At 50.5% G+C, this 27,769-nt stretch overlaps 1 protein-coding gene across 5 annotated transcripts in view; it reads right to left on the reverse strand.

The window, feature by feature from the left end:
• AHNAK (AHNAK nucleoprotein) overlaps positions 1–27,769 on the reverse strand; it is a 90,303-nt gene that overhangs the window by 58,206 nt on the left and 4,328 nt on the right. For 3 of the 5 annotated variants that reach the window (XM_072970111.1, XM_072970109.1, XM_015248372.3), the window contains exons 2-4: positions 22,210–22,315; positions 21,188–21,344; positions 20,657–20,844 (exon numbers count right to left, since the gene is read on the reverse strand). In XM_072970111.1, the coding sequence (XP_072826212.1) occupies positions 20,657–20,844; positions 21,188–21,344 (345 nt within the window). In that variant the 5' untranslated portion in view covers positions 22,210–22,315. Of the gene's footprint in view, positions 1–434; positions 19,735–20,656; positions 20,845–21,187; positions 21,345–22,209; positions 22,316–27,769 lie in introns of those variants that run through there. The other 2 variants (XM_072970107.1, XM_072970108.1) reach the window with 1 other exon arrangement.

Below are 27,769 nucleotides of genomic sequence, written 5' to 3' on the forward strand. Positions count from 1 at the left end.
TTTTTTTCCTCCATTCACATCTGTGTCCTTGTCCTTTTACTCATTTAGAACCATGTCTTTCTCTTTTTAATTTTTTAATGGAGGTACTAGGAATAGAACCCAGGACCTTGTGCACGCTAGGCCAGCACTCCGCCACTGAGCTATTACCCCCACCCCCGGAACCATTTCTAAGTTGTGTATTGCTATCAGAGGATGCCAAGTGGGCAGCGGGGGGCGGTTCTGGGGCTCAGGCTGCCAGCACGCCCAGCCTCTCTTGATTTCTCATCCACAGTGCAACCGGTCTCACCATGAGACTCGAGAAGCAAAGAACCCCTCCCATTTCCCACTAAGGAAACTAGCAACACCACTGAGTGGACCCAGCCTGACCTGTCAGGCCTGGGTGGGCAGCCTCCCAGGCTGCATTTCCCCAGCAGAGAACGGAAAGGCACAGTGCATCAGGGTTAATAAACAGCTTTATTTGCCCTTGACAGCATCCATTTTCTTACATTCTCAATTAATTTGCCATTAAAGTGCTGGAAATTTTCTTAATCATGATAACATTTGTTAAAAGAAATCAGAACTAATATCAGGAACGCAGCGATCATGAAGAAAACATTTCTCTTACAACACACAGATTGGAAGACCCTCCCGGGGTTGAGCTGGTGGGTTGACTAATTTGCAAACAGATTCTAATTCCCTCTCACCATGAGGACTACCCAACCAATCAGCTGGGACCGCCACCCCTGGGGGAAAAAAGCAAGGCCAAAGAGTCCTAGAGACACCCACATGCCCTTGCCCAGCGGCCCCTCTCAGCCATCTTTGGGTGTTTGCTGCTTGAGTAGCTCCAATCGTAGGAGAAATGGACGTCTGGACCCCCTGGACTGCCTTCTACCCCACCCCACCCTTACTAACAAAAGCCCCGAAAGTCATTACAATGAAAAAGTGGGTTTCCATGACCCAAACGCTAACAATGTTTGGTAAAAATGAGGATAATAAACACAAAAGCTTGCTTAGTAAACAGGAGCTCTCAGCATTCAATGCAAAAAAAAAAAAAAAAACCTGAAATCTTAAGGCAAAAACTGTTGACCTTGCACATGGGCTGGACGAAGAACCTGAACTCTTTCCCTATCTGTAAAGCTCCAGGAGGAGTCTAAAGGCGGTTGGCTTTTCAGCGCTTGCCACCGGCAGAGCCCGGATCTTTGCGTTACTGCTGAGGCTGTCGGCGTGTTTCTCTTCGGCGTTTATATACAAACACACCTAAGGCTGATGTCTTTTTATACAGATATGTACACACACAAAGGCCTGCTACTCTTTCTTTGTGGAAACTGCCAATTCCACCTCAGGGAGCTGGATGCCGACCTTAGTCCCACTGTCATTACTAGAGGAAGATGACAGTCGGGACTTCTTGGAGGCCAAGGACACGCCACTCCCCTGCAACTTGCCTGCCTCCTCATCGCTCCCAGTCACCTCATAATGACCTTTGCTCTTTGACCCTAATCCACCAAAGGTACCAAATTTCAGCTTCCCGTGTTTCCCTTTGACCTTCCCGCCTTCCAGAGACACTTCTCCACCTTCAAACTCCAAAGTCCCTGTCGGGGTGGCAGGTGCAGAGAGCTCCCGCTCGTCGCTGAAGGAACTGGAGCGGTGCCGTGGCTTCTTGCTTTTGAATAAGGAGAATTTGCCTTTGGGCGAAGATGTTTCAACCTCTGCCTCTCCTTCCAGAGAGCCGAGGCTGGCCTTGGAGCTCTTGAGGTCGCCTTTGGACCCTGAAATGGATGCTTCTGGTGAGCCAGTGACACCACCTTTCCCTTTAGGTTTAGAAAAATTGAACTTAGGCATTTTGATCTTGGATTTTTTAAGTTTTCCGTCGGACTCTTCCCACTCACCCTCTCCAGCACCAGACTGGACACTGGCCTCTGCTTTCGGGAAGTTAATATCCACCCCCACTTCTCTGCCAACCAGCTCACGGCCAGAGAAGGTGAACTTGGGGATCTTCATTTTGGGGAATGTTACTTTTCCAGATCCGCTTTCCAAGTGACCTTGAGGCCCAGACACACTCAGCCCAGGACCCTGAAGTCCAATCTGGCCTCCTTTTACATCTCCTTCTACCTTTGGTCCTGAGAAATGAAGTCCTCCAGCCAACTTAGGTACATCCAAATTGAGAGCAGAGGAGACCTGGGGTCCTTTCCACTCACCCCCAGAGCCTTTGACACTCACCTGCCCTTCGCCCAGGCTGACATCTGGGGCGCTGACACCCCCTGAAACATCCACACCTCCTTTGATTTTCAGGCCCTTCAAGCTGACACCAAAATCTGACTCGGGAGTTGCCACATGAACTGAAGGCCCTTTCACGCCAATGTCAGGAGCGGCCCCATGGAAACCTATTCCAGAACCTTTCAGATCACCTTTGATTTCAGGACCAGCAATTTGCCCACTTGGGAGTTTCACATTCACACCTGGGAGCTCCACGTCACATCCAGATGACTTCATTCCTGGCATCTGGAGGCTTCCTTCTAGGCCTTGAACACTGAAGCCCAGGAGACCTCCTCCAATGGTGGGGCCTTTCATCTGACCAGCGGCCCCAAGGCTCCCTGTCACTTTTGGTCCTTCCAAGTTCAAGTCTACATCTGGTGCTGAGATTTGAGGGCCAGAGATCTGAGGCCCTTTCAGGTTCAGGCCTCCAAGGTTCACATCCATGCCAGGCCCCTTTAGTTCTCCAGCAACTTGTGGCCCTTTGACATTAATGTCCAAGTCAGACCCTGGAGCAGAGATGCCAAACTGGGGCAGCTTCATCTTGGGAAGTTTAATACCACCTTCAGGTGCCTCCAAGCTTAGATCGGGAGCACCTACTGATACTTTAGGGCACTTGATGTCACCAGAGACAGCCAGGTCTCCCTGCAGGCTTGGTCCCTTCAGGGTCACATCTGGCGCACCAACATTAAGTGTCGCTGTAGCATCAATACCGGGCACTTTCACACCATCTCCTTCCACCTTCACCTTTCCACCGACTCCTCTGAGGTCAAGCCCGGGGGCACACACATCCAGGCTGGGAGCAGATACATCCAGGTCTCCCTTCAAACTTGGTCCTTTCATGTTCAGGTCAAGGTCAGGTCCAGAGACTTTTGGCACAGAGACATTCACTGAAGGCAAGTCTACTTTTGGCCCCTTCAGAGACACATCAGGCCCTTCGAGATTAACATCTGGTGAGCTCAAGCCTCCTTCAAGAGAGGGCAGCTGGATCTCAGCTCCCCCACCCTCCATTTTCACACCAGGAATGCCGATCTTGGGCATTGAAAACTTGGGGAACTTAATTTTCGATTCTGGACCTTGCAGATCTATGTCTGGTCCTTCCAGTCCCACACTGGGGACATCACCCTTTATCTTTGGTCCTTTCAAGCTGACATTCGCATCGGGGACAGAGACTTGAGGGGCAGAAATGCTGAATGACGGTGCCTTGACTTTAGCATCTGGGCCTTCAAGGTTGATGTCAGGTGCATCCAGGTTTGCCTGCACCCTGGGGCCTTTCAAGTCGCCTTCTATTTTTGGCCCCGAGACATCCACACCTGGCACCTTGAACTTGGGAGCCTTCAGCTTGATGTCAGGACCTTCCACATTAATCCCGGGGGAAGAAATATCCAGATCAGGTGCCTGGATCTCGCCCCCCATTTTGGGGCTAGGGAGAGGAGCCTCAGCTTTGAATTTAGGTGATTTAATGTCGAATTCTACATCTGGAAAGTACATTTTCCCAAACATAGGTTTCTTGGTCTTGGGAGATTTCACATCGACTTTAAATGTGGCATCCGGCCCCCCAATATTGACATCTACATCAGACTTGACAGTGGCATCAATGTCACCTCCAGGAGCACTCAAATCAAATCCCTGTTTTTTGGCCTTAACTTTAGGACCACTCATGTGAATTTTAGGCATTTTAAACTTACTTTTCTTGCCCTTGCCACCAACGCTAATTTCAGGAGTCTCAACATTCAGCTCTGCTTCAGGAACTGTCACGTCAAGCGAAGGTGACTTAAAGTCAGCTTTGGGGCTTTTTGCCCCAAATCCAAACTTGGGTTTCTTAAACTTGGGAATTTTTACATCTGGCCCCTCGATGTTAATATCTGGACTCTCCATATGTACATCTAAGCTTGGAGCTTCTAAATCAACTTTGGGTCCCCTGAGGTCCAGTTCACCGCCTTCTAACTTAGGGCCAGAAACTCCAATTTTGGGTGTCTTGAGATGCAAATCAATATCAGGAGCAGTTAGTTTAGGGGCAGATATATCCAATGATGGCATCTTCAAGTGGGGGCCACTGAGTTTGGCATCAGGGCCTTCACAGTCCAAACTTGGGCCTTTCAGTTCTACTTCTGGGCCTTTGAAAGTCCCTTCAATCTTAGGGACAGACACATCAAAATCTCCTTTGCCTGTGGATCCTTTCAAATCCAGGTCAACATCGGGCATGGAGATTTTGGGAGCTTTGATATTGATCTCTGGCATCTTGAACTTGGGGCCCTTCAGTTTTGCATCTGGACCTTCAATATTCACATCTGGAACATCAATGTCCACCTTGGGTCCTGAGACATCGATGTCGGCCTTGGGCAGGCTCACATCCACTTCTGGGCCTTCTCCCTTAAAGCCAGGCATGCTGATCTTAGGCATTTTTATCTTAGGCATCTTCAGGTGCCAGTCTGGGCCATGAACATCCACATCTGGGACATCGACGTCCACTTTGGGGCCCTTGATGTCCACTTCAGGGCCCTTGAGGTCGCCTTCCACCTTAGGCAGAGAAATATCCACATCTCCCTTCACTTTGGGTCCTTTCAGGTTTAAGTCAATGTCAGGCATGGAGAGCTTAGGAGCTTTGATGTTCATCTCTGGCATCTTGAACTTGGGGCCCTTCAGTTTTGCATCTGGACCTTCAATATTCACATCTGGAACATCAATATCCACCTTGGGTCCTGAGACGTCAATGTCGGCCTTGGGCAGGTTCACATCCACTTCTGGGCCCTCTGCTTTGAAGCCAGGCATGCTGAACTTGGGCATTTTCACTTTGGGCATCTTCAGGTGCCAGTCTGGGCCATGAACGTCCACATCTGGGACATCCACATCCACTTCAGGGCCCTTGAGGTCACCTTCAACTTTGGGCAAAGAAACGTCCACATCGCCTTTTACTTTGGGACCCTTCAGATTCAGGTCAATTTCAGGCATGGAGATCTTCGGTGCCTTGAGATGCAGGTCAGGCATTTTAAACTTGGGGCCCTTCAGCTTCCCTTCTGGACCATGAATGTCAACATCAGGAGTGTCTATGTCCAGCTTAGGGCCTTTAATATCCATTTTGGGGCCCTTCAGATCTCCTTCCAGTTTAGGGATGGAAGTGTCCAAATCTCCTTTTATCTTAGGTCCTTTCAAGTTCAAATCAATGTCACTCATGGAGATTTGTGGGGTTTTGAAATGGACATCAGGCATCTTAAATTTGGGTCCTTTGAGTTTCCCTTCAGGACCTTCAATGTCCAGCTCTGGCCCTTTCAGATCACCTTCTACCTTAGGCAGCGAAAGGTCCACATCCCCCTTTACCTTTGGCCCTTTCAGATTTAAGTCAAAGTCAGGCATGGAGACCTTAGGTGCTTTAATGTTCATCTCTGGCATCTTAAATTTAGGTCCCTTCAGTTTTCCTTCTGGACCTTCAATATTGATATCAGGAGTGTCAATGTCCAATTTGGGGCCCTTGATGTCCACTCCAGGGCCCTTGAGATCACCCTCAACTTTGGGCAGAGAGATATCAACATCACCCTTCATTCTGGGGCCCTTCAGGTTAAAGTCAAGGTCAGGCATAGAGATTTTAGGGGCTTTGATGTTCATGTCAGGCACCTTGAATTTGGGGCCCTTCAGTTTTGCATCTGGACCTTCAATATTCACATCTGGAACATCAATGTCCACCTTGGGTCCTGAGACATCGATGTCGGCCTTGGGCAGGCTCACATCCACTTCTGGGCCTTCTCCCTTAAAGCCAGGCATGCTGATCTTAGGCATTTTTATCTTAGGCATCTTCAGGTGCCAGTCTGGGCCATGAACATCCACATCTGGGACATCGACGTCCACTTTGGGGCCCTTGATGTCCACTTCAGGGCCCTTGAGGTCGCCTTCCACCTTAGGCAGAGAAATATCCACATCTCCCTTCACTTTGGGTCCTTTCAGGTTTAAGTCAATGCCAGGCATGGAGAGCTTAGGAGCTTTGATGTTCATCTCTGGCATCTTGAACTTGGGGCCCTTCAGTTTTGCATCTGGACCTTCAATATTCACATCTGGAACATCGATGTCCACCTTGGGTCCTGAGATGTCAATGTCGGCCTTGGGCAGGTTCACATCCACTTCTGGGCCCTCTGCTTTGAAGCCAGGCATGTTGAACTTGGGCATTTTCATTTTGGGCATCTTCAGGTGCCAGTCTGGGCCATGAATGTCCACATCTGGGACATCCACATCCATTTTGGGGCCCTTGATGTCTACTTCAGGGCCCTTGAGGTCACCTTCAACTTTGGGCAGAGAAATGTCGACATCACCTTTTACCTTGGGACCCTTCAGATTCAGGTCAACTTCAGGCATGGACATCTTAGGTGCCTTGAGATGTAGGTCAGGCATTTTAAACTTAGGGCCCTTCAGCTTCCCTTCTAGACCATGAATGTCAATGTCAGGAGTGTCTATGTCCACCTTGGGTCCTGAGACATCAATGTCAGCCTTGGGCAGGTTCACATCCACTTCTGGGCCTTCTCCTTTGAAGCCAGGCATGCTGATCTTGGGCATTTTTATCTTGGGCATCTTCAGGTGCCAGTCTGGGCCATGAACGTCCACATCTGGGACATCCACATCCACTTTGGGGCCCTTGATGTCTACTTCAGGGCCCTTTAAGTCACCTTCCACCTTAGGCAGAGAAACATCCACATCTCCTTTCACTTTAGGACCTTTCAGGTGTAAATCAAAGTCAGGCACAGAGATCTTGGGGGCTTTGATGTTCATCTCTGGCATCTTGAACTTGGGGCCCTTCAGTTTTGCATCTGGACCCTCAATATTCACATCTGGAACATCAATGTCCACCTTGGGTCCTGAAACATCGATGTCGGCCTTAGGGAGGTTCACATCCACTTCTGGGCCTTCTCCTTTGAAGCCAGGCATGCTAATCTTGGGCATTTTTATCTTGGGCATCTTCAGGTGCCAGTCTGGGCCATGAACGTCCACATCTGGAGCATCAATGTCCACTTTGGGACCTTTGATGTCAACATCAGGGCCCTTTAGGTCACCTTCCACCTTAGGCAGAGAAACATCCACATCTCCTTTCACTTTAGGACCTTTCAGGTGCAAATCAAAGTCAGGCATGGAGATCTTGGGGGCTTTGATGTTCATCTCTGGCATCTTGAACTTGGGGCCCTTCAGTTTTGCATCTGGACCTTCAATATTCACATCTGGAACATCAATGTCCACCTTGGGTCCTGAAACATCGATGTCGGCCTTAGGTAGGTTCACATCCACTTCTGGGCCTTCTCCTTTGAAGCCAGGCATACTGATCTTGGGCATTTTTATCTTCGGCATCTTCAGGTGCCAGTCTGGACCATGAACATCCACATCTGGAGCATTGATGTCCACTTTGGGAACTTTGATGTCAATTTCAGGGCCTTTCAGATCTCCTTCCATCTTGGGAAGGGAAACATCTATGTCACCCTTCACCTTAGGCCCCTTGAGGTTTAAATCAATGTCAGGCATGGAGATCTTGGGAGCCTTTAGGTGCATCTCTGGCATCTTGAATTTGGGCCCCTTCAATTTCCCCTCTGGGCCTTCAATGTTAATATCAGGAGTTTCAATGTCCACTTTCGGACCTTTGATGTCAACTTCAGGGCCCTTGAGGTCACCTTCCACTTTTGGCAAAGACACATCCACATCACCCTTCAGTTTGGGGCCCTTCAGGTTAAAGTCAAGGTCAGGCATGGAGATTTTGGGAGCTTTGATATTCATCTCTGGCATCTTAAACTTGGGGCCCTTCAGTTTGGCATCTGGACCTTCAATATTCACATCTGGGGTATCAATGTCCACCTTGGGGCCAGAAATGTCAATATCAGCCTTGGGCAGGTTCACATCCACTTCTGGGCCTTCTCCTTTGAAGCCAGGCATGCTGATCTTGGGCATTTTTACCTTGGGCATCTTCAGGTGCCAGTCTGGGCCATGAACGTCCACATCAGGGACATCTATGTCCACTTTGGGGCCTTTGATATCAACCTCTGGTGCTTTCAGATCCCCTTCAACTTTGGGCAGAGAAACATCCACATCACCTTTTACCTTGGGGCCCTTGAGGTTTAAATCAATGTCAGGCATGGAGATCTTGGGAGCTTTGATATTCATGCCAGGCATCTTAAGTTTGGGACCTTTTAGGCCTCCTTCCACGTTGAATTCTGGGCCCTCAATGTCCATTCTGGGACCCTCTACATTGATATCTCCTTTCGGTAGATCCACAGCCATATCTGGCCCTTCTGCTTTTAAGCCAGGCACACTGAACTTGGGCATTTTCATCTTGGGCATTTTCAAATTCCAGTCTGGACCATGAACATCCACATCAGGTGCATCGAGATGCACTTCTGGTGCCTTGATATCCACTTTGGGTCCTTTAAAGTCACCTTCTAAATTAGGACCTGCAATATCTAAGTCTCCTTTGACTTTAGGACCTTTCAGATTTAACTCCACATCAGGCATAGACACTTTAGGAGATGAAATACTCAGGAAAGGCATTTTGAATTTGGGTCCTTTCACTTTTCCTTGGACCTCAGCATCGGGAGCATTAATATCAACTTTTGGACCTGTTATATCAATATCTGGCTTTTTGACTTTGACATCTACCTCAGGTGTCTGAACTTTAGAGCCTGAAAAATTAAACTTGGGAAGCTTAAAACGAGATTTCTTTGACTTGCCTTCAATATTGAGCTTAGGACCAGAAACGTCCAATTCTGGGCCCTTTACATCCAACTTGGGAGCTTTAATGTCACCTTCTAATTTGGGCCCAGAAACATCAACATCTCCCTTAAGCTTTGAGCCTTTCAAATTCAGGTCAATTTCTGGCATGGAGATCTTGGGCATGTTTACATGCATGTCAGGCATCTTCAGTTTTGGACCTTTTAATTTGCCTTCTGGGCCATGAATGTCAATATCTGGTGCATCTACATCCATCTTCGGGCCCTTAATGTCAAGAGTAGGCCCTTTCAAATCACCTTCTACATTTGGAAGTGAAACATCCCCCTCTCCCTTCATTTTAGGGCCTTTAAGATTAAGGTCCAAATCTGGCATTGATATCTTAGGAGCTTTGATATTCATCTCTGGCATCTTGAACTTAGGGCCCTTCAGTTTCGCATCTGGACCCTCAATATTCACATCTGGAACATCAATGTCCACCTTGGGTCCTGAGACATCAATGTTGGCCTTGGGCAGGTTTACATCCACTTCTGGGCCTTCTCCTTTAAAGCCAGGCATGCTGAACTTGGGCATTTTCACCTTGGGCATCTTCAGGTGCCAGTCTGGGCCATGAACGTCCACATCTGGGACATCAATGTCCACTTTGGGGCCTTTAATATCAACTTCAGGAACTTGAAGCTCACCTTCCACTTTTGGTAAAGACACATCCACATCACCCTTCAGTTTGGGGCCCTTCAGATTAAGATCAATGTCAGGCATGGAGATCTTGGGGGCTTTGATGTTCATCTCTGGCATCTTGAACTTAGGACCTTTCAACTTTCCCTCGGGCCCTTCAATGTTAATATCAGGGCCTTCAATGTCCACCTTGGGTCCTGAGACATCAATGTCAGCCTTGGACAGATTGACATCCACTTCAGGGCCCTCTCCTTTGAAGCCGGGCATGCTGAACTTTGGCATTTTCATCTTGGGCATCTTCAGGTGCCAGTCTGGGCCATGAACGTCTACATCTGGGACACTGATGTCCATTTTGGGTCCTTTGATGTCAACTTCAGGGCCCTTGAGGTCACCTTGAACTTTGGGCAGAGAAACATCCACATCACCCTTTACTTTAGGACCTTTCAAGTGTAAATCAAAGTCAGGCATGGAGATCTTTGGGGCTTTGATGTTCATCTCTGGCATCTTGAACTTAGGACCTTTCAACTTTCCCTCTGGTCCTTCAAGGCTCACATCTGGGGCTTCAATGTCCACTTTGGGTCCTGACACATCAATGTCGGCCTTGGGCAGGTTCACATCCACTTCGGGGCCCTCTCCTTTGAAGCCGGGCATGCTGAACTTGGGCATTTTCATCTTGGGCATCTTCAGGTGCCAGTCTGGGCCATGAACATCCACATCTGGGACATCGATGTCCACTTTGGGGCCTTTGAGGTCAACTTCAGGTCCTTTAAGATCTCCCTCTACTTTGGGACCTGTGACATCCACATCTCCTTTTATCTTGGGACCTGTTAAATTAAGATCAATATCTGGCATGGATATCTTTGGAGTCTTAAAATGCATTTCAGGCATTTTAAATTTTGGACTTTTCCACTTTCCTTCAGGTCCTTCAATATTCACATCAGGACATTCAATATCCACTTTGGGTCCTGAGACATCAATGTCGGCCTTAGGTAGGTTCACATCCACTTCTGGGCCTTCTCCTTTGAAGCCAGGCATGCTAATCTTGGGCATTTTTATCTTGGGCATCTTCAGGTGCCAGTCTGGGCCATGAACGTCCACATCTGGAGCATCGATGTCCACTTTGGGACCTTTGATGTCTACATCAGGGCCCTTCAGGTCACCTTCCATCTTAGGCAGAGAAACATCCACATCTCCTTTCACTTTAGGACCTTTCAGGTGCAAATCAAAGTCAGGCATGGAGATCTTGGGGGCTTTGATGTTCATCTCTGGCATCTTGAACTTAGGACCTTTCAACTTTCCTTCAGGCCCTTCAATGTTAACATCAGGGCCTTCAATGTCCACCTTGGGTCCTGAAACATCGATGTCAGCTTTAGGCAGGTTCACATCCACTTCTGGGCCCTCTGCTTTGAAACCAGGCATGCTGAATTTGGGCATTTTCATTTTGGGCATCTTCAGGTGCCAATCTGGGCCATGAACATCAGGAGCATTTATGTCTACTTTGGGGCCCTTGATGTCAACATCTGGTACTTTCATTTTACCTTCTACCTCAGGCACAGACACATCTACATCCCCCTTGATTTTTGGTCCTTTCAGATTTAGGTCCACATCAGGCATAGAAATATCTGGGGCCTTGAAATGCATGTCAGGCATCTTAAACTTCGGGCCTTTCAGTTTGCCTTCTGGTCCTTCAATGTCAATATCTGGCCCACCGATACCACCTTTGAGGTCACCTTCCAATTTGGGAACATCTACATCCACTTCTCCCTTTATCTTGGGGCTTTTTAAGTGTAGATCAATGTCCGGCATGGAGATTTTAGGAGTTTTAAAATGCATATCTGGCATCTTAAATTTAGGACCTTTCCATTTGCCATCAGGGCCTTCCACAGCTACATCTGGCATGTCAACATCCAATTTGGGGCCCTTGACATCTAAGCATGGACCCTTTAACTCTCCCTCTAGCTTTGGGGTAGAAACATCGAAGTCTCCTTTCATTTTAGGTCCCTTTAAGTTGAAATCAACATCAGGCATGGAGATCTTGGGGGCATGAAAATGCATCTCAGGCATCTTGAACTTGGGGCCTTTCAGTTTTCCTTCTGGACCCTCAATGCTGACATCTGGGGCTTCAATGTCCACCTTGGGTCCTGACACATCAATGTCAGCTTTGGGCAGGTTCACATCCACTTCGGGGCCCTCTGCTTTGAAGCCAGGCATGCTGAACTTGGGCATTTTCACCTTGGGCATCTTCAGGTGCCAGTCTGGGCCATGAACATCCACATCTGGAACATCCACGTCCACTTTGGGCCCTTTGATGTCCACATCTGGCACTTTCATTTCACCTTCTATCTTGGGCACAGACACATCCACATCCCCTTTGACTTTGGGGCCTTTCAAGTTTAAGTCCACGTCAGGCATGGAGATCTTGGGGGCCTTGAAGTGCATCTCCGGCATCTTAAACTTGGGGCCCTTCAGCTTCCCTTCTGGACCTTCAAGGCTCACATCTGGGGCTTCAATGTCAACTTTGGGTGCTGAGATGTCAACATCAGCTTTAGGCAGGTTCACATCCACTTCGGGGCCCTCTGCTTTGAAGCCAGGCATGCTGAACTTGGGCATTTTCATCTTGGGCATCTTCAGGTGCCAGTCTGGGCCATGAACATCCACATCTGGAACATCCACGTCCACTTTGGGCCCTTTGATGTCCACATCTGGCACTTTCATTTCACCTTCTATCTTGGGCACAGACACATCCACATCCCCTTTGACTTTGGGGCCTTTCAAGTTAAAGTCCACGTTAGGCATGGAGATCTTAGGGGTCTTGAAGTGCATCTCAGGCATCTTAAACTTAGGGCCTTTCAACTTTGCATCAGGACACTCCAGATCAACATCAGGCACCTCCACATCCACACTGGGGCCTTTCAAATCTCCCTCCAATTTTGGCACAGACACATCCACATCCCCTTTGACTTTGGGGCCTTTCAAGTTTAAGTCCACATCAGGCATGGAGATCTTGGGAGCCTTGAAGTGCATCTCGGGCATCTTCAACTTCGGGCCTTTCAACTTTGCATCAGGACATTCCAGGTCGACATCAGGCACCTCCAGGTCCACACCAGGACCTTTGATATCAACTTGCGGTCCTCTGAGATCACCTTCTAGTTCTGGTGCAGAAGCATCTATCTCTCCTTTCAGTTTGGGTCCCTTCAAATTCAAGTCCACATCTGGCATGGATATCTTGGGAGCTTTGATATTGAATTTAGGCATCTTAAATTTAGAGCCTTTTAATTTTCCTTCTGGTCCCTCAATATCCAAATCAGGAGCATCAATGTCCACTTTGGGGCCAGAAACATTAATGTCAGCCTTTGGTATGTTCACATCCACTTCTGGGCCTTCTCCTTTGAAGCCAGGCATGCTGAACTTGGGCATTTTCACCTTGGGCATTTTCAGGTGCCAGTCTGGGCCATGAACGTCCACATCTGGAACATCCACATCCACTTTGGGCCCTTTGATGTCCACATCTGGCACTTTCATCTCACCTTCTATCTTGGGCACAGACACATCCACATCCCCTTTGACTTTGGGGCCTTTCAAGTTTAAGTCCACGTCAGGCATGGAGATCTTGGGGGCCTTGAAGTGCATCTCAGGCATCTTAAACTTGGGGCCTTTCATCTTTCCTTCTGGACATTCAATATCAATGTCACCAACATCCACATTCATTTTAGGGGCTTTTACATCAATTCCAGGACCTTTCAAGTCTCCTTCGACTTTGGGAAGAGCAACATCTACATCAGTTTTCAGTTTAGGGGCTTTCAGATTAAGTCCAACATCAGGCATAGAGATTTTGTGTGTCTGTATATTCATGCTTGGCATCTTGAACTTTGGGCCTTTTAGTTTCCCTTCTGGACCTTCGATATTCACATCTGGAACTTCAACGTCTACCTTGGGTCCTGAGACATCGATGTCGGCCTTGGGCAGGTTCACATCCACTGCTGGGCCCTCTCCTTTGAAACCAGGCATGCTGAACTTGGGCATTTTCACCTTGGGCATCTTCAGATGCCAGTCTGGACCATGAACTCCCACATCCGGTGCATTAATGTCCACTTTTGGACCCTTGACGTCCACATCAGGAGCTTTTATCTCTCCTTCTACTTTTGGAACTGTAATATCATAATCTCCTTTTACTTTAGGGCCTTTCAAATGCAAGCCAACATCCGGCATGGATATCTTCTGAGGCTTTATATTCATTTCTGGCAATTTAAATTTAGGACCTTTCAGTTTTGCATCTGGACCTTCAATATTCACATCTGGAACTTCAATGTCCACCTTGGGACCTGAGACATCAATGTCGGCTTTGGACAAATTCACATCCACTTCTGGGGCCTCTCCTTTGAAGCCAGGCATGCTAAACTTGGGCATTTTTATCTTGGGCATCTTCAGGTGCCAGTCTGGGCCATGAACATCCACATCTGGAGCATCAATGTCCACTTTGGGACCTTTGATGTCAGCCTCTGGTGCTTTCAGATCCCCTTCAACTTTGGACAGAGAAACATCCACATCACCTTTCACCCTGTGGCCCTTGAGGTTTAAATCAATGTCAGGCATGGAGATCTTAGGAGTCTTAAAGTGCATCTCAGGCATCTTAAACTTAGGACCCTTGAGCTTCCCTTCTGGACCTTCAAGGTTCACATCTGGGGCTTCAATGTCAACTTTGGGTCCAGAAATGTCAATGTCAGCTTTAGGCAGGTTCACATCCACTTCGGGGCCCTCTGATTTGAAGCCAGGCACACTGAACTTGGGCATTTTCATCTTGGGCATCTTCAGGTGCCAGTCTGGGCCATGAACATCCACATCTGGAACATCCACGTCCACTTTGGGCCCTTTGATGTCCACATCTGGCACTTTCATCTCACCTTCTATCTTGGGCACAGACACATCCACATCCCCTTTGACTTTGGGGCCTTTCAAGTTTAAGTCCACGTCAGGCATGGAGATCTTGGGGGCCTTGAAGTGCATCTCCGGCATCTTAAACTTGGGGCCCTTCAGCTTCCCTTCTGGACCTTCAAGGCTCACATCTGGGGCTTCAATGTCAACTTTGGGTGCTGAGATGTCAACATCAGCTTTAGGCAGGTTCACATCCACTTCGGGGCCCTCTGCTTTGAAGCCAGGCATGCTGAACTTGGGCATTTTCATCTTGGGCATCTTCAGGTGCCAGTCTGGGCCATGAACATCCACATCTGGAACATCCACGTCCACTTTGGGCCCTTTGATGTCCACATCTGGCACTTTCATCTCTCCTTCTATCTTGGGCACAGACACATCCACATCCCCTTTGACTTTGGGGCCTTTCAAGTTTAAGTCCACGTCAGGCATGGAGATCTTGGGGGCCCTGAAGTGCATCTCCGGCATCTTAAACTTGGGGCCCTTCAGCTTCCCTTCTGGCCCCTCAATGCTGACATCTGGGGCTTCAATGTCAATTTTGGGTGCTGAGATGTCAACATCAGCTTTAGGCAGGTTCACATCCACTTCGGGACCCTCTGCTTTGAAGCCAGGCATGCTGAACTTGGGCATTTTCACCTTGGGCATCTTCAGGTGCCAGTCTGGGCCATGAACATCCACATCTGGAACATCCACGTCCACTTTGGGCCCTTTGATGTCCACATCTGGCACTTTCATTTCACCTTCTATCTTAGGCACAGACACATCCACATCCCCTTTGACTTTGGGGCCTTTCAAGTTTAAGTCCACGTCAGGCATGGAGATCTTGGGGGCCTTGAAGTGCATCTCCGGCATCTTAAACTTGGGGCCCTTCAGCTTCCCTTCTGGACCTTCAAGGCTCACATCTGGGGCTTCAATGTCAACTTTGGGTGCTGAGATGTCAACATCAGCTTTAGGCAGGTTCACATCCACTTCGGGGCCCTCTGCTTTGAAGCCAGGCATGCTGAACTTGGGCATTTTCACCTTGGGCATCTTCAGGTGCCAGTCTGGGCCATGAACATCCACATCTGGAACATCCACGTCCACTTTGGGCCCTTTGATGTCCACATCTGGCACTTTCATCTCACCTTCTATCTTGGGCACAGACACATCCACATCCCCTTTGACTTTGGGGCCTTTCAAGTTTAAGTCCACGTCAGGCATGGAGATCTTGGGGGCCCTGAAGTGCATCTCCGGCATCTTAAACTTGGGGCCCTTCAGCTTCCCTTCTGGCCCCTCAATGCTGACATCTGGGGCTTCAATGTCAATTTTGGGTGCTGAGATGTCAACATCAGCTTTAGGCAGGTTCACATCCACTTCGGGACCCTCTGCTTTGAAGCCAGGCATGCTGAACTTGGGCATTTTCACCTTGGGCATCTTCAGGTGCCAGTCTGGGCCATGAACATCCACATCTGGAACATCCACGTCCACTTTGGGCCCTTTGATGTCCACATCTGGCACTTTCATTTCACCTTCTATCTTAGGCACAGACACATCCACATCCCCTTTGACTTTGGGGCCTTTCAAGTTTAAGTCCACGTCAGGCATGGAGATCTTGGGGGCCTTGAAGTGCATCTCCGGCATCTTAAACTGGGGGCCCTTCAGCTTCCCTTCTGGACCTTCAAGGCTCACATCTGGGGCTTCAATGTCAACTTTGGGTGCTGAGATGTCAACATCAGCTTTAGGCAGGTTCACATCCACTTCGGGGCCCTCTGCTTTGAAGCCAGGCATGCTGAACTTGGGCATTTTCACCTTGGGCATCTTCAGGTGCCAGTCTGGGCCATGAACATCCACATCTGGAACATCCACGTCCACTTTGGGCCCTTTGATGTCCACATCTGGCACTTTCATCTCACCTTCTATCTTGGGCACAGACACATCCACATCCCCTTTGACTTTGGGGCCTTTCAAGTTAAAGTCCATGTCAGGCATGGAGATCTTGGGGGCCCTGAAGTGCATCTCCGGCATCTTAAACTTGGGGCCCTTCAGCTTCCCTTCTGGACCTTCAAGGCTCACATCTGGGGCTTCAATGTCAACTTTGGGTCCTGAGACATCAATTTCGGTCTTGGGCAGGTTCACATCCACTTCAGGGCCCTCGCCTTTGAAGCTGGGCATGCTGAACTTGGGCATTTTCATCTTAGGCATCTTCAAGCTCCAGTCTGCACCTTGAACTTCCACATCTGGTGCTTTAATGTCTACTTTGGGCCCTTTGATGTCCACATCTGGAGCTTTCATCTCACCTTCTATTTTTGATGTGGACACATCTAGATTCCCTTTCATTTTGGGTCCTTTAAGATCCATGTCAACATCTGGCAGGGACATCTTAGGAGCTTTGAAGTGCATCTCTGGCATCTTAAACTTGGGACCTCTCAGCTTCCCTTCTGGTCCTTCAAGGCTCAGATCTGGAGCACTAATATCTACCTTGGGTGCAGAAATGTCAATATCAGCCTTAGGCAGATTCACATCCAGTTCAGGGCCCTCTCCTTTAAGGCTAGGCATGGTAAATTTGGGCATTTTCATCTTGGGCATCTTTAAGTTCCAATCAGGACCATGAACTTCAACATCTGGGGCAGTGACGTCTACTTTTGGCCCCTTCAGGTCCCCTTCCACTTTTGGCACTGTAACATCATATTCTCCTTTTACTTTGGGACCTTTCACATGCAAATCCACATCAGGCATGGAGATCTTTGGGGCCTTGATATTCATCTCAGGCATCTTGAACTTGGGGCTCTTCAGTTTTGCATCTGGACCTTCAATACTCACATCTGGAACTTCAATGTCCACCTTGGGTCCAGCAATGTCAACGTCAGCCTTGGGCAGGTTCACATCCACTTCTCGGCCCTCTCCTTTGAAACCAGGCATGCTGAACTTGGGCATTTTCATTTGGGGCATCTTCAGGTGCCAGTCAGGGCCATGAACGTCCACATCTGGAGCATCAATGTCCACTTTAGCACTTTTAAGCTCAACATCAGGAACTTTGATCTCACCTTCAACCTTTGGCACTGTGACATCATATTCTCCTTTTGCACTTTTCAAATGTAAGTCCACATCTGGCATGGAGATCTTTGGGGCTTTGATATTCATCTCAGGCAACTTAAACTTGGGTCCTTTCAATTTCCCCTCTGGTCCTTCAATACTCACATCTGGAGCACTGACATCTAACTTGGGCCCAGAAATGTCCACATCAGGCTTGGGCAGGTTCACATCCACTTCAGGGCCCTCTGCTTTGAACCCTGGCACACTGAACTTGGGCATTTTCATCTTGGGCATCTTCAGGTGCCAGTCTGGGCCATGAATGTCCACATCAGGGACAGCAACGTCCACTTTGGGGCCTTTCAGCTCTCCTTCAAGTTTTGGTGCTGTTACATCATACTCTCCTTTTGCCTTTGGGCCTTTCACATGCAGATCTACATCAGGCATGGAGATCTTTGGTGCCTTGACACTCATTTCAGGCAGCTTAACATCAGGGCCTTTAAGGTTGCCTGCCAGGCCCCCTATGTTGACATCTGGAGCTTCCACATTGACTTTGGGCCCTGAAATACTGATCTCTCCTTTGGGGAGACTCACATCTACATCTGGCCCTTCCCCTTTGACTCCAGGGGTGCTGAACTTGGGCATTTTCATCTTGGGCATTTTCAGGTTCCAATCTGGGCCATGAACGTCCACATCTGGGACACTGACATCCACTTTGGGGCCTTTGACATCAACTTCAGGGACACTGACTGTCCCCTCTACTTTCGGAGGCATGACACCTACACCCCCTTTCACTTTTGGTGCAGCCACATTTAAGTCTACATCTGCCATAGAGATCCTGCAGGTTCCTGCTTTCCCAGAAGGACCACTAAGCTTGGGGCCGGTCACGGTCCCCTCTAGGCCAGGTGTCTCTATGTCTACTTTGGAGCCTTTAACAGACACTTGAGGGCCTTTAATATCACCCTGCACACCAGAGGCAGAAACCTTAATGTCTCCTTTCAGTTTAGGGGATCCAAGGCTCAGATCCACATCCTGCATGGAGATTTTAGGTTTCTGAATAATCATTTCAGGAGTCTTGACTTTAGGACTCTTCACCTTCCCTTCCAGACCGCCAGTAGCAACCTCAGGCAGGCCCATGTCCCCAGAGACCCCAGGAACAGTCACTTCCCCAGTGGGCAGGGTCACATCAATGCCGGCTCCCTCTCCCTTAGAACCTGATACAGAGAATTTGGGGGCCTTCATCTTGGGCACATTCAGTTTGCCCCCAAGCCCATGAATATCAACATCAGGGGCTTGAACTTCCACACTGGGGCCGGTAATGCTGCCCTCGATTTTGGGCACGGAGATGTCCACCCCTAAACTCCCCTGTGGCTTGGCACCTTTCAGGCCTAGGTCACCCTCAAGGGATGGCCCAGTGATTTGGGGGCCCTTCAGCTTCCCCTCAAGCCCCTCAATCTTGGCAGAGGGAGCACTGACTTCAAGCTGAGGGGTCTGGATGTTCCCTCCAATGGTCAAGCCTGGCGTGCCACCCTTGTGCCCCATAGAGAATTCAGGGACAGAAACACTCAACCCTGCCTCTGGGGCCTGGCCTGAGACACCAAATTTGGGCACTTTCATGGTGGGAATTTTAATTGTCCCATTATTGCCACCCTCAAGAGATAGGCCCTGCCCCTCTACTGCCCCACCCCCAAAAGAAGACGACACATCCACTCCTGGAACTTGGACCCCTCCTTTGCTACCCAAGTCCACGCCCTTTGCACTGAGACTGACACCCGGGCTTCCCACCTTTATTCCAGGCACAGTGACCTGGATCTTTGAGTGGCCAGCACCTTGGAGCTCTGGTCCTGAAGCAGAAATGGACCCTGCTCGGATGTCCATAGTGGAGCCTGTGGTTGGAGACACTGCCCCCGAGCCCGAGGGCAGTCTGATCACTGTCTTCCCAGGCTGGGTCTCCACATCCACAGTGGAGATTTCAGTCAGTTCCTGTCGTGGAATCTTGATCTTGAACTCAGGGCTGCTTATGTCGATGTCCTTGGCGCCTTCACGGCTTGTCACATCCACAGTGTAGGCTGTGACTCTTCTAGTCACCGTGATGGTGCGGCTCTGGGTCTCCCCAGGATCCCCTTCCACTCCATCCTCCGACTTCAGCCGAGGCTTGATCTTCGTGGTGTAGATGCGCTGGTACTCCTCGTCATCCCCGCTCTGCAGAAAGACACGCCCGGACAGGTTGCAGCAGAGTCTGCGTGAGTTACAGACGCCCGGCCACAGCCCAGCCGACAACATGGCTGCCCATTTCCCAAAGAAGCCAGGACCCTATCGGGGGTCCACAGAGCCTCCCGGGACAGAGCACAAGGTGCTGAAGAAAGGGGCGGCAGCCCTATCACAGGAGGAAAACAGAAATCATTTGGGGAAACTCCAGTCAGCAAAAGGTACAGGAAGGGGCTGCGGTGAGACTCCTGGACCATGCGGTCTGGGAGAAGGATTTACAATCAATTTTAGATTCGCTCATCGAGTCCCAGGGACGCCTCCAGGTGACCAGCTCTGTGCAGACTTTGACCCTTCAGCTCTCAGCTCTCAACTCTCTAGCTTGTTTGTTTAATCTGGAGGGGAACCCTCCCAAGGACCTTTCGGGAAGCATTTGTTAAGCCTGGCTGTACTTGGGTTCACACTTTCACTTTGAAGATTCATTATTTGTTAAATAAACGCCAGCAGAAGGAGCAGAGAAACGCCCCTCAGGCCCCCTGCTGCCCAGCCTCTGACTCACAGGTGAGTCCAGGCCTCTGGAAGGAGGAAAGCAGTATCTGGGAGGCAGAGCTGGGCACTGTGAAATCATTTCAAAGATCCTGGCAAAGCTGACCACCTCCCTCCCGACATCAAGGACCAGGCCACAAGAGTGGGTCCCCGCGCTGGGGCCCTCTGAAGAGACCAATGGAAGCTTCTGAAGGGGCAGCATCAGCCACCCACAAAGAGGAGAAGCAGGCTGGCTCAGCAGAGAGCGCAGAGGCTGAGAGCAGGAGCAGAGGACAAGACAGGTCCAGCAGGCAGACAGAGGCTCAGAAAGCGGGGCCGGCCCGTCGGCGTGGCCAGGGGACCTCCGGGCGCGGCCAGCCGGCCAGGCACTCACCAGAACCACTTCGGAGCTGTGGGAGCTGAAGACTTCATGGGTCCAGGTCTGGCCAGGCTCGGGGGAACGGTCCCCCTTGCGGTGCAGCTTCAGGCCCACCGTGTGGTGCCCCATGGTGTTCAGCAGCTGGGCCACCTCGCCCGACTGCAGGTTGTCAAAGTAGATGGTGGCACCCACAATCTGGTCCCCTGAGCAGAGAGGAGCAAGAAGTAGGTAAGACCACCCAGGATCTCAGGAAAACAACACACAACCACTGTGTGCTGGGCCCTCGAACTGACTTGCAGGTGGGATAACACCCATTGTAGAGAGGAGGAAACTGAGGCTCAGAGAGGCCAACTAATTTGCCTAAAGTGGCAGAGCTCGTTGGTGGTGGAGGATACTACAAGGAGCCAGCAGGGGTGGGAGGGCTAGGGTACCGAACATCCCAATGCCACTGGGACCGGGCCCTCCACAGCCCACTTATGCTGCCCTCTGCCCTCCCCAACCTCACCCACCCGACCCAGCACCAGCCCGCACCCCAAGGTGACTCACCCTCTTTGACCACCCCAGTGCGGGCCGCAGGGGAGTTCTGCATCACCTCCTGCACAAAGACTCCGTCATCCCTCTGGGCGATTGTCAGCCCGTGGGAGCCGCTGCCCTGCCAGTTGGGCAGCAACAGCTCCCGGGTCGACTCCTCCTCCTTTTCCATCTGGATGAGATAAGAGAATGGAGCTCAGAGCAGTGGGGACGCAAGGGCATGAGGGGACAAGAAAGCCAGGGATCTTCGGTGCTAGGAACTCCCTGAAAGTGGGCATGTCTCCAAGGTGCCTGCTTCTGCTGTGGGCGTGCTCCCAAGATGGAGAAGATGGGAAGTGGACAGTGGATGATGCAATTGGCCTTGGAGGAGACATGGAAACAGCCTAAATGTCCATCAACAAATGACTGGATAAAGAAGATGTGGTATATTTATACAATGGAATACTACTCAGCCATAAAAACCGACAACATAACGCCATTTGCAGCAACATGGATGTTCCTGGAGAATGTCATTCTACGTGAAGTAAGCCAGAAAGAGAAAGAAAAATACCATATGAGATCGTTCATATGTGGAAACAAACAAACAAAAAAAGAAGAACACAAATACAAAACAGAAACAGACTCATAGATATAGAATATAAACTTGTGGTTGCCAAACGTTTGGGGGGTGGTAAGGGAAAGACTGGGAGTTCAAAATTTGTAGATATTGACAGGCATACATAGAATAGATAAACAAGATTATACTGTATAGCACAGGGAAATATATATAAGATCTTGTGGTAGCTCACAGTGAAAAGAAAAGTGACAATGAATATATGTATGTTCATGTATAACTGAAAAATTGTGCTCTACACTGGAATTTGACACAAAATTGTAAAATGACTATAACTCAATTAAAAAAAAGTTTATAAATAAATAAATAAATAATCAGCCTTGGAGGTAACCATCCCCTCAGCCCTCCCCTCAGGGCCACACGCAGTCTCTACCCGCCCTATCCCAACACCACCTCTCTCATCACCCTCCCTCCTCCTACTGACCTTCACAGGACTTGGTTCAGGAGCAGATGCCTTGCCAGGAGCCCGCCCCTCCTTCCTCTCCTCTCCTCAGTGTCTCTCTCTCTCTCTGGAATCTCCGTCACACAGCCTAGGGAAAAGTTCACGATCAGGGTCCCACTCAACAGTCCGCTTGCTCCAAACCCTGACTGGCTGCCACACAAGAGATGGCTGGATGTTCTGTCCTTCAGGCCACACCCAAACCCCCAACCCCCACTACTGTCATCAGCTCTCCTCACACATGACTCTACAGTCTGTGGTCACAGGTTTAGAGGAAGCCAGACTCAGTTTCAAACGGTGGCTCTGCATCCTCCCAGCTGTGTGATTCCAGACAAGGCACTAAACTACTCTGAACCCCCAATTCCTCATCTGTGAAAATGGAGATGGTAAAGGATTTCCATGAGGACTGAAGGGAAGAGAAAGAAAGCATGCGTGGGACCCTCTGGCGCACGGGAGCCTTACAACATCCATGTTCTCATTAGGTTCTTTGTGACAGCCTCAGCAGGGAGCTGTTACGGCCCCCATATTGCAAATGAAGAAAAGAAGCCCCCAGCCTCCCAGCACTGGCTAGAGCCCTAGAGGCAGGAGTACAGCTGCGCTGCTTCAGGGACGCGTGGAGTCAGGGCCCACCTGGCTGCCCTGCTGGGCCCTGAGCCAGGCCCCCCTAGATGTGAGCACTTAAGGGCAAAGACCTCCTCCAGCCGCAGGACGAGCTGTCAGCTACAGAGGCACCCCGGGAAGACACAAGGCAGGACTCCTGCCTGCGGCCACCCACACAAAATGGTGGCAGCATCACCCAGAAGCATGCCCGTGCAGCTGTGCCAGGGAGGCTCTAAAGCACCGACAACCTCGCCCAAAGCTCCACCCCAAAGCTGTTTACATCCAGAAATTAGTCAGTCAATAAATACATGCACGCTGATCACCTCCTCTCTGGCTAACATTGTACAGGGACGAACACAGCTCAGCCCAGCACTGAATCGTACCCTGCATTCGCTGGTTACCTACCTGCACTCCCCTCTAAACACCTACTGAGTGCACACCACGTGCCGGGTAGGCAGATTTAAAAGACTCCTTTTATTGTGATTGGATTACTGCATTCTGTTGATTCTTATTTTGTGGTTGGCTTTATTCCTTTGATAACTATGTAAGTTTATAAAGCTAAAGCTCTAAACTGTTCTTAGAAACAATGAAGAGTACCTATATATAAATTTTAAAAATATGTGCAGTATATTGTATATGTGTATTTACATGCAATATATTGTATATGTGAAGTCAAATTATATCAATTTCACATAATAAAACTGAAAATGAAAATAAAATAAAAATTAAAAACTCCTTTTAAATCCTGTCCTGGATATAAATCATGAAAAAGGTGTTCTGAGCGTGACCAATATAGCCTCAGAATGTTCCAGAACGCTGGAACCCTTCGAGGGGTGGGGAAATGAAATCTAAAAGGGGCCTTAAAAGTGCTAAGTTTGCCTCTGGGGACGGGACTCACGGAAATTCACGGGTACTCAGCACTTCCGGTGTCAGGCAGCTCACAACACGGGTGAAAATGGCCACAGACCCCCCCAGTTCCCCAACCACCCGAACTCACGCGTGCACAGGTGCCGGCTGGGAGGTGGGCAGAGCCATTGGTGGGCAAGTGGCCTGTGGCACAGGTGTGACAATCACCTCCCTTCCTACCAGAAGTCAGGATGACCCTTTCCCTAGCATCCAGCACAGAGAAGCCAGCCCTGCAGACAAGGAGCCAGGCAGGGCAGGGAAGGAAAAGGTTCCCACCCGAGGGCTTCTCAGATCTCCAAAGCCACCGATGGCCCTGGCACCCCTTCTTCCTCCTTGAGCAGGGCCCCTTTTCTCAGCCGAGCATCCTGGTGCAATGAGCCAGCAGCCGGCAAGGGGGGAGAGAGCCAGCCAGCTCATCCTCGCCCACATCTCAGCCCCACCCTCTCTCCTTCCCCAGTGAGTCACTGTGGCCGCAACAGCTCCAGACACGCCAAGGGTCACGCCTAAAACCTGATCGACAGAGCACTGCACAGGCCAGACCCCTGGGTGCCAGAGGGGCTGGGGCTCCAGTGAGACTGGGAGTGGGCTTCCCTGCCAGGTCCGTAGGACAGGGCCCCAGGCCAAGTCCCTGCATGCACAGCCAGGAGACTCAAGAGGGACCTGCCTCGACCAGGAGCTGATGAGAAGGGAAGCCATCAGCAGCAAAGAAGAGACCACAGCCCGTGAGAACAGGAGGCCCTGGACCCAAGGATGCAGGTCGGCCCCAGCAGGGCACCTGCTGGGTTCTCGGCCAGGTGGGGCTGCCAACCACCCTGCCTGCTCTGGCTCCAGGCCTCACCTCCTGGCATGGCCAGGAAAGACGCCCCCTCCCCTTTTATCTGATCCGGCTGGATGGACACAGGGGGGCTGATAGGGGATTCGAGGCTATGATGGCAAGGGCCTATTTTCTGCATTTGGGCCCCAGCCCTCGATCTCTCCCACCCCTGGAGTCTATTCCAAGCCCTGGTGGTCCTACCTTCTCCTCCTGCACAAGTCAGGTGAAGCCGGGTTACTGGGGGGCTGGGAGGGTCTGCCCTGCTGCTATCCAAAGCAAGGTTTCTGAAGCTTTGGGGAAGTCTGCATATTTGGCCAAAGGGCATAAACCCTTGGAGCCAGAAGAAATCTTAGAGCCCAGCTGTCCCACATGGCAGCCATATGTGGCTATTATTTAAATTGATTAAAATTAAATTAAATTAAACATTCAGTTCATTGGTTGCAGTAGCCACATTTCAAGAGCTCAACTGCCTGCCATGTAGGGCTACCATATTAGAAGTGCAGATACAGAACATTTCCACCGCTGCAGAAAGTTCTGCAGGATAGCACCGCCTGCTGTTTACAGATGGGAAGAGTGAAGTCCAGAGAGGTGACAAAGGGAGAGCACTGGGTCCCTAGAATCCGGGTCTGCTAGCTCCCCGCCTGCGGTCCAGCGGACGCTGGCCGGCAGGAACCTTTGTGATGGGGTGGGCTGGAGTGGAGACCCTCTAAGGCAGAGGGCTGCTTGGAGGGCAAAAACGAAGTGAGATGGTGAGGCCACTCCAGCTTTAAGGCAGAGAGGACACCCATCTGAGACTGCAGGGACAGGGCGTCATGCAGGCCAGAGGCAGCTAGAGAAGAATGAGGCTGCCCTGACAAATCAAAACCACAAAGAGGTTGTGCACGCCACCTCTGCAGATCGGGGGCAACACCTAGGCAGGCCCAGGAGAAACCCAGGCAGCAGACCCAGGAAGACAGTTTCTGCCAGGTGTGACCTCCAAGGAGCATCCTTCTTCCACTGCCCCCAGGAATCAGAGTGCCTTCTGCCCAGGAGCCAGAATGAAGACAGTCAGGGAGGGGGCCCAGCCAATTTGCAGCCAAAGACAGCCTGGCAGCCAGCATCAGTGTCAAGATGGCAGGAACTGATACACACACACATACACACACCCGCCACGAGGCAGGCCTGTGGGTCTCAGTGCACCAAACCTAAAGTCAAGATACACAGCAGAGGGACACAAGTTTGTGCGTACGCTCAGCAGAAATGGGACATAGGCGGCGACACGCCAAAGCACAGAGACACGCTCCCACCCACAGTGGGGAGGACACTGACAGCAATGAAATTTCCATCCAGCACACAACTAAATGGACCCAGCATACATATGGGCCCGGGAGAAGCAGTCCCCAGGCCCAGAACAATGAGTTGACTCACAGCCAGGGCTAGAGACCTCCACCAGCGGGAAGGCCCCGGCACTTGTCACCAGGACGAGGGGCTGGGATAGTCAGAGATAACAGAGACACACCCAGAGGGTCCATCTACTCTCCTGCACACTCACCAGGTAGTAAAGAGGAAGAGAAACCACACATTGAAAGAACCTCCCACCCCAGGTTGAGAGAAAGAGAATTTTGCAGCGCTCCTGTGGTGCCCCAGTATGGGGCTCAGTCCACACCTGGGGTCTCCAAGCAACCCTATGTGATTAAGAATTAATATCTTTGTATGGAAGGTACAGCTCAGTGGTAGAGTGAGTGTTTAGCATGCATGAGGTCCTGGGTTTGACCCCCAGTACCATTAAATAAATAAAAATAAACCTAACTGCCTCCCCCACAAAAAAATTTTTTAATTAATATCCTTATTTTAAGGCTGCAGAAACAGGCACCCAAGGTTAGACAACTTGCCCTAGGATGAGACAGAGCTGAAAGTCAAGCCCGGGGTTCCCAGACTCCAAGGCCAACAGTCTGTACCCAGGGAGAGGGGCAAAGGCACAGATAAATACACCCACAGGATGAGAAACCACAGAGGAAGATGCACAAGGGAGATACACAGAAGCGAGAGCTCTGCACTGGAGGGGGCAGAGCGAGATGTGAGATGGGGAGACACACCCACAGGAAGACTGAAGGAGAGGCCTCCATGCATTTCCAGACGGAGACTACGCCTCGCCTCGGAGGGGCGGATGTAAACATGAAAAAGAGAGGGGCTGAGATGCGGGCCAGCAGGGAGAGACCCAGGGGCCTTGATGCCCTTCAAGTGATACAAGCCCAGGAGGCAGGGCCAGAGGCCATCAGCCTCCTTGTCCACACACCAGCCTTGTCATGGCCCAGCCTGAGGACAGCAAACTCAGAATGGGCAGAGTCCCAGGCAGCCCAGAGCCCAGGATCTGAGGGCCCTTCTGGTTCTGGGGCTCATCGACGCTGTGTCCCCAGGAGTCGGAAATCCTGAGCCACCCAGAACCCAGCTCACCTGTAGAGTCTCTGGACTCCAGCTGGTGAAGCCTGAGAGAACCTTCCCCTTCTGGGGCTTGGCGGTCGTCAGACCCACCCTAGAGAGCAAGGCAAACATTCCCACACACTGCGAAATGGGGACAGTCATGACAGGAAGATCCCTGTTCCAGAGAAACGAGGAGGAACACAGGGCTGGCCTCTCTTCCAGGCCGAGGCCTCTAAATGGCCCTCCACATAGGCAGCCACCAGACCTGTCTGGAAAACAACATGCCCCGCTCTAACTGAAGCAGAACTGTGAGTTCTCTTCAGATTCTACGCTGGCACCAAGAACTTTGAGATCAGCTGACTCTGGGCAGCACACCCCCAGGGGGCACTTTCAGCTTGAATGGGATGTATGTCCTGGGGAGGCTGAATTATCAGGGAGAATTTGATGAACACGTTCCACGACATGGATAACATGGGCACCGAAGAAACAATCAAAGAAAGACACGCAAGGACGCACACACAACCCCTGGACACAGAGCAGACCCCAGCCCCTGCCTCCACCAGCTCACAGAACACACCTGCCCAGGCAGCCACAGGCCCTGACCATCATGGAGGGAGGCTCCACCTGCTCACCTGGTGCCCAATCAGTGCCTCCCTCTTCCCTGCTCACCTGCCTACCTCGCTCCCTGGCTACCTGGGCCGCTGGCCTTGCCCACAACTCCCACCCAAAGGAGGTGGTTTGTCCAGCCTCCCCGCTCCAGCTCTCTCCTCCCCATCAGCCCCTTACATCACTCTGGAGTTTCCTGCAGCTCCCCACCCCCACCCC

The sequence above is a fragment of the Vicugna pacos genome, chromosome 10 (genome assembly GCF_048564905.1).
Source record: "Vicugna pacos chromosome 10, VicPac4, whole genome shotgun sequence".
Classification (NCBI taxonomy): Eukaryota; Metazoa; Chordata; class Mammalia; order Artiodactyla; family Camelidae; genus Vicugna; species Vicugna pacos.